A 5,836-nucleotide genomic window follows, 5' to 3' on the forward strand; every position below is an offset into this window, starting at 1 on the left:
AGAGAACTGCTGCCCCTCTTGGGCGGAGCTTAAGTCATTTGGAATATTAAGGTTACTTTCTTGGTGGTTTGCCATTGTGGATCTCAGTGGGTTTTGAAAGTGAAAACTCCGGTGATGAAAAGATCTCCTTCGTTTCCCACAGACGGCGCCAATTGATGATCTGAGATCCAATAGAATAGAGTTTTACAAGGGTTTTGTATTACTGAATAAGGCTTAAACTTTCTGAGGAGGGGACTCCTCTTTTATACATTGTCTTGCTTGTTGGTGACGTGTAAAGGTCTCTCCAGGATTGGGCCACGCGTCTCTGCCATACAGATTCGGGTGTACTAGGGTATCAGCTGCCTGTTACATGCGTAACGGCCTCTGATTCTCCTCATACGTACGTTCGAGCGAATCTGCCAGGCTGTCTGGTGAGTACTGTGCTGGACCCCGGGCTGGGCCGAGAGTTGGGCTGGACGCTGGGCCTGAGAGGGGTCTGCTGGTCAGGGATCAGGCTGGACTGAGTGAGGAAGCTTGGTCGAGCCCGGCCCGGAAGCTGGGATGAGCCAGGCTTGTTGGGGGTATCAAGTACGTGGGCCTCTGTGTCATGGGCCTTAGGCTGGGGTCAAGCCCCTGTTCTGGGGTGGAGAAATCCAGCGGTCATCAGAATCCATTCAAATTGAGATCATTTCGAATGAAAACGCATATAAACCTCTGATTTCAGCCCGAAATCGAACCGAACAGTGGCGGCGGCGACAAGTGAGTAGCGGTCTGGAAATGAGGGTTAAAATACAAATTAAAAAAAATGAGGGGGAGGCACATTTCTTAAACTGTACAGTTAAAGGTGCTTCTCTTTTAGAGAAGCAAAAAAGCAAATCTGCTAATTTGCAGGTTCTTATTCCAAATATATTGGTGTTACATACATGGCAGCCACCACCGACTCCGGCGCTGGACTTGAAGTTCACAACCCTCTCCAGTCTATCTGCTACAAGCGCGGCTCTCTTCAGCTCCTCGACCAGGTCTTTCCAATTGAACTTTTTTTTTTCTCTGTGGGATTCTAATTTTTGCTCCAATAGTAAATTTTGATTCTTGTTTAACAGAGAAAGCTTCCTCTCGAGACTGTATATCTGGATATCCAACATGCAGAAGATGGATGGTATCTAGGTCTTGCACCGCTATTCTTAATACAAGATCAATTTTCTTTTTCCCTTTCTATGAAAAACTCGGCTGTTTTTATGTCTAAGGTCTGCCATACGGGAGATGGTGGTCCGTGGGGCACCTGCTATTGCTATTGCAGCAGTTCTATCTCTTGCAGTGGAAGTCTTTAACTTGGACGATTTTAATGGGACGTCTGATGATGCTGCCTCTTACCTCTTCAAGAAATTGGAATATCTCGTTTCGAGGTAATTGGTCTGCTTGGATCTGATGACAGACTGCTAATTTGCTCATTGGATAATATATTACTCCCATAAATTTTAGAAAAATATATAAAAAAATTGTTTAAACTATCCTTTAAATGGCGATGATTTTTCACTAAATGAGTTAAAAACTAGTAAAACTAGTAAGGATATATATGAAAAATAAAAATTAATGTTATTTTGAAATTTTCAAAGTGTCAGATAATAACTATTTGAAATGCAATTAATCTGGGTTTTTCTTGTTTGGAGATTCTTGCCTTTACCTTAACTCGATCCGGTGTTTGTCTAATTGCCTGAGCTGTTGAAATGGTAAGTTATTCAATTGCTTTTACTGGGAAGATGCTGATTGTAAGATTGTCTTTGATGTTTACTCAGCCGACCTACTGCAGTCAATCTTTCAGATGCTGCAACAAAGGTTAAAGAAGTTATATTAAAGGCTGCTGCTACTGCTTCAGATGCGAAGAAAGTTTTTCAGGTAGTATGTTCTTGTTATTCATCATATTTTTCTGTATCATTGCATGTAGGTGGCCTGAAACCTGTGTCAATCATTGTTGGGCAGATGAGTAGTAAAAAAGGCACTCTTTGATTGTCTTCTTGCAAAGTTCTGAATTAAGTCTATGCAAAATCAAAGACCATTATTACTAATTTATTGTTTCATTACCTTTATTGTCAATCTGATAGGCTTACATAGAAGCTGCTGAAAATATGCTCGAAGATGATGTTGCTTCAAACAAAGCAATCGGGACTCATGGAGCAATTTTTATTCAGAACCAACTGAAAGACTCTGACAGGCTTTCTGTTTTGACCCATTGCAATACTGGCAGGTCTGTTTCTCATCATGAGTGTGTTTCCTCTTAGTCTTTTCTTCCCAAACAGATATCTTTCTTGATTAATAAAGAAAATGTGAGGAATTGTTTTGAAGTTCCAATCTATGGTATGTTTTGTTTTGGCAGTCTTGCAACAGCTGGATATGGTACTGCTCTGGGAGTGATTCGTGCTCTTCATACTGAAGGAGTGTTAAATAGGGCCTATTGCACAGAAACACGTCCTTTCAATCAAGTGAGTATTTAGTTTGATTATTTTATCTTCTCAAAACCAATGTTGTAAACTTGGTTGAGAAAAAGTATACCGAGACCAGGTGCTACTATGGTGTCATATAAGTTCATTGGTGTAAGAACTTAGCTGAAAGCATAGAATATATCTTCTGTTTTTCAATTAAGTATAAATTAAATTACTAGGAAACAAAAAAGATTGCTAGCTGAAACTTGGACTCACATAATGCATCCTTCAAGTAAATTGTGTAGTCACAAATTGTCAGGAGGTGGGACACCCCATGTATCAGTCTCCAACTCCTGTTTAATTCAAATAATCAGTAATATAGTATTGCATCTATACTTTTTCCAACAATTGAAGATTGGAATGCATGGACAACAAAAGCAAAAGATGGGGAAATTTTGGATAACTTATGACAAAGAATGGAAAAAAATAATGATAATTTGGTATTCAATTGTTGTAAAATTTTCTATTTCAAAAGCTTTGCCCCACATAGGAAAGATACAAACTTTTTTTTTGGTTTATAGATGGTTTTTTTGTTATTGGACTTGTAAAGGGCAAGTGAGAGGAACAAGGTTCACGCACACGGACTTGGACCGAAAAATCAATTTCAGTTCAAATCCATCGATTCACCCCTTGCGCATGCAAATAAATAGAGCTGCGAAATTTTTATTTATTTTTATTGTGAGATTTTTATTTAAACGTCTTTGATTTTTCTAAACAGTTTTAATGTCTTTTTTTTTTTAATTATAAATATTCATTTTCATAATTCAGAGACATAATTGCTTTTCAATGCTCTCTCTATTTTCTCTATCCTTCTGTGTTCTGCTGGGTTATATTAAAAAAAAAAATTGTTCTGAACCTGAAGGAATTCAGAAGAGTTTGTTTAGTCTGGGGGTTACCAAATAATCCTTGAGGACAATGCAACACACAATTCAGATTACATTTTCCTATTTCCATTTCTTACATCAATAACCTATCCCCTATCAAATTGCAATATTAATTTGGTCTTTTAACATCATGAAGATCATATTATGGCTACCAATGACTTGGATCATTTCAAATTAGTGAACTTGCATATATTAATAGTTGTTACCACCAGCTTGAAAATTGAGGATCATTTTGCTTTCTTGAAGTGACTGGGTGCATATAGATGTGAGAATATATTTGATATTTTTGGTTTAACATCTTTAATGTGCTTATGAATTGGTTATCAATAAATTGGCCACTGATCTAGTTTGTGAGGAATAGTCCTCAATTCAAATGTTCTTCAGCATCTCACCTCTTCATCAGTTCATCTTATTGATAACGTTCAATTCTTACTGCAGGGATCTAGACTCACAGCTTTTGAGTTGGTGCATGACAAAATACCCGCTACTCTTGTAGCAGATTCTGCTGCAGCTGCATTAATGAAAGATGGTCAAGTGAGTGCTGTAATTGTTGGAGCAGATCGTGTGGCTGCGAATGGTACCCTTTTGCAAATATGATTCTCTGCCTTTTTATCTTAACTTTGGAAGTATTTTTCAGTGATGATGAACTAAAATTGCAGGAGATACTGCTAACAAGATTGGGACTTACAGCCTAGCCTTATGTGCAATGCATCACAAAATTCCATTTTATGTTGCTGCACCATTGACCTCCATTGATTTATCCCTTTCTTCTGGGAAACAAATTATTATAGAGGAAAGATCACCTAAAGAACTATTAAATTCGCATGGAGGACTTGGAGAGCAAGTTGCTGCATCTGGGATCTCTGTCTGGAACCCAGCTTTTGATGTTACCCCTGCAGAGTTGATAAGCGGTATCATAACAGAAAAGGTTTTCTCTTTCCTCCCATCCTCACCTCTTCATTCCTTCAAAAATGGTAGACATGATGAGAATATTTACTGGATTTTTGTCTGATGATTTGTGTTTTCCAATCAGGGAGTCATCACTAAGATTAATAATGGTGATTTTGACATAAAGAATTTTGTGAAACGGGCAGCTGGGCAGTCTGTTGCATAGGAGAGGTATGTTGCTGGGCGGACCGGATGCTACACCAAAATCGTCAGTATCGCATGTAATTTAGCAGCTAGTTAAGGGCTATACCACTTCTGTAAGAACGCTGGAATAAACTTCCTGTATTGTTAAGAATGCTGGAATGAACTTCCTGTATTGTTCGTCTCGACTCTCGAGTATTCTGTAATAATTGATCTTGCTTGTAAAGCCAACAATTTATTGGAAATTTTTGGCTGAAAATAAGGTTTTTTATTTGAGGTGTCCATTTGTATTCTTTTCCATAATTATCTGCCCCACAGTTTCTGAATCGAAGTTCAAGTTGGGTTTCACAGGTTTGAATAGTACTAGCACTGGAAATTTTCTGAGCTCGTAAATTTCGAGTTGAAATGGTGAAGAGAAAGTGGGAAGTGGAATGCTTGAGATTGTTCAAGTTGCCTCTACAGTGAAACTGTTGCAAGGAATCGATTTCTGCCTAGGGGCCGACCCACTTTGTGGGTAGTTAGATTTTTCTTTGGTTATGACGGCTCTAACTAGAATTTAAACTAATATCAAATGACTCTTGTAACAATCAGCTAAGGTTGGCGTTGGTTTACGTTTTTCGTTTTTATTTGATAAAAACATATAACTTGTTTAATCCTTATTATTGTGTTATTATTATTAATTATTAAAAAAAATTAAAAATAAAAAATTTATTTATCACATTAATTAAATTTATTTATCACATTAATTAAAAAAAATTAAATTTATTTATCACAAGCATATTTATCACTTTATCATCTCTGCCCGTAATGAAAACACAGAATGAGTGTAGAAAGTGAGGTGGCTACGATCTTCATATCACCATTTTCTCCCCTGAAGGTCGCCTCTTCCAAGTTGGTATGTAATCAAAATATGCATTTAACGCAGTGAAGGCCTCTTCCAGTCATTGCCTTATTTTTTTTTATTCTCAGCTGTTTTAGTTAGTTTGCGAGACAAGACAATTTTTTCGGAATATGCATTTAACGCAGTGAAGGCCGCTGCCACCACTTCGATCGGAGCTCGAGGAAGGACTCTGTCTGTGCCGTCGCACAGAAGAAGGTCCCGGTAAGTGCGCTCCTAGTCCTAATTTGATCTAGCGTTTGAGGATACTGCTGAATTGGATAATTGATGTTTTGGATATGAACAGGACAAGCTTTTGGATCAGGCTAGTGTCGCACACTTTTTTCCTGTTTCCAAGTACCTTGAATTGCTTGCTGCCGCATTACAGTTTAGCATTTTTCTCACTCTTGTGAAATTGCCTCAAGCAATGCATGGAGTTTTAGGTCTTTTTATTGTGATGCAATTAGTGATCACTGGCTACTGAAGTTGGTGCTGTTTAACAAAGTTTTATCTGAGATGTACACATTATC

General features: G+C 37.9%; 1 protein-coding gene across 1 annotated transcript; it reads left to right on the plus strand.

Moving 5' to 3' along the window:
* Positions 1-796: 796 nt before the first annotated feature.
* LOC110604270 (methylthioribose-1-phosphate isomerase) lies at positions 797-4,711 on the plus strand. Its single transcript, XM_021742435.2, has 9 exons — positions 797-998; positions 1,080-1,135; positions 1,224-1,382; positions 1,773-1,872; positions 2,079-2,221; positions 2,351-2,456; positions 3,779-3,917; positions 4,000-4,268; positions 4,374-4,711. The coding sequence occupies exons 1-9, from the start codon at positions 903-905 to the stop codon at positions 4,452-4,454; spliced, it is 1,149 nt and encodes a 382-aa protein (XP_021598127.1). The 5' UTR covers positions 797-902; the 3' UTR covers positions 4,455-4,711.
* Positions 4,712-5,836: the final 1,125 nt, after the last annotated feature.

The sequence above is a fragment of the Manihot esculenta genome, chromosome 16, assembly GCF_001659605.2.
Source record: "Manihot esculenta cultivar AM560-2 chromosome 16, M.esculenta_v8, whole genome shotgun sequence".
In the NCBI taxonomy this organism is placed as follows: Eukaryota; Viridiplantae; Streptophyta; class Magnoliopsida; order Malpighiales; family Euphorbiaceae; genus Manihot; species Manihot esculenta.

Coding starts and splice junctions, on each gene's coding strand:
- LOC110604270 (XM_021742435.2), top strand. CDS start 903: ATGGCAGCCACCACCGACTCCGGCGCTGGACTTGAAGTTCACAACCCT. Junction 1,136..1,223: donor CAACATGCAGAAGATGGATG/GTATCTAGGTCT, acceptor TTTATGTCTAAG/GTCTGCCATACGGGAGATGG. Junction 4,269..4,373: donor GCGGTATCATAACAGAAAAG/GTTTTCTCTTTC, acceptor TTTTCCAATCAG/GGAGTCATCACTAAGATTAA.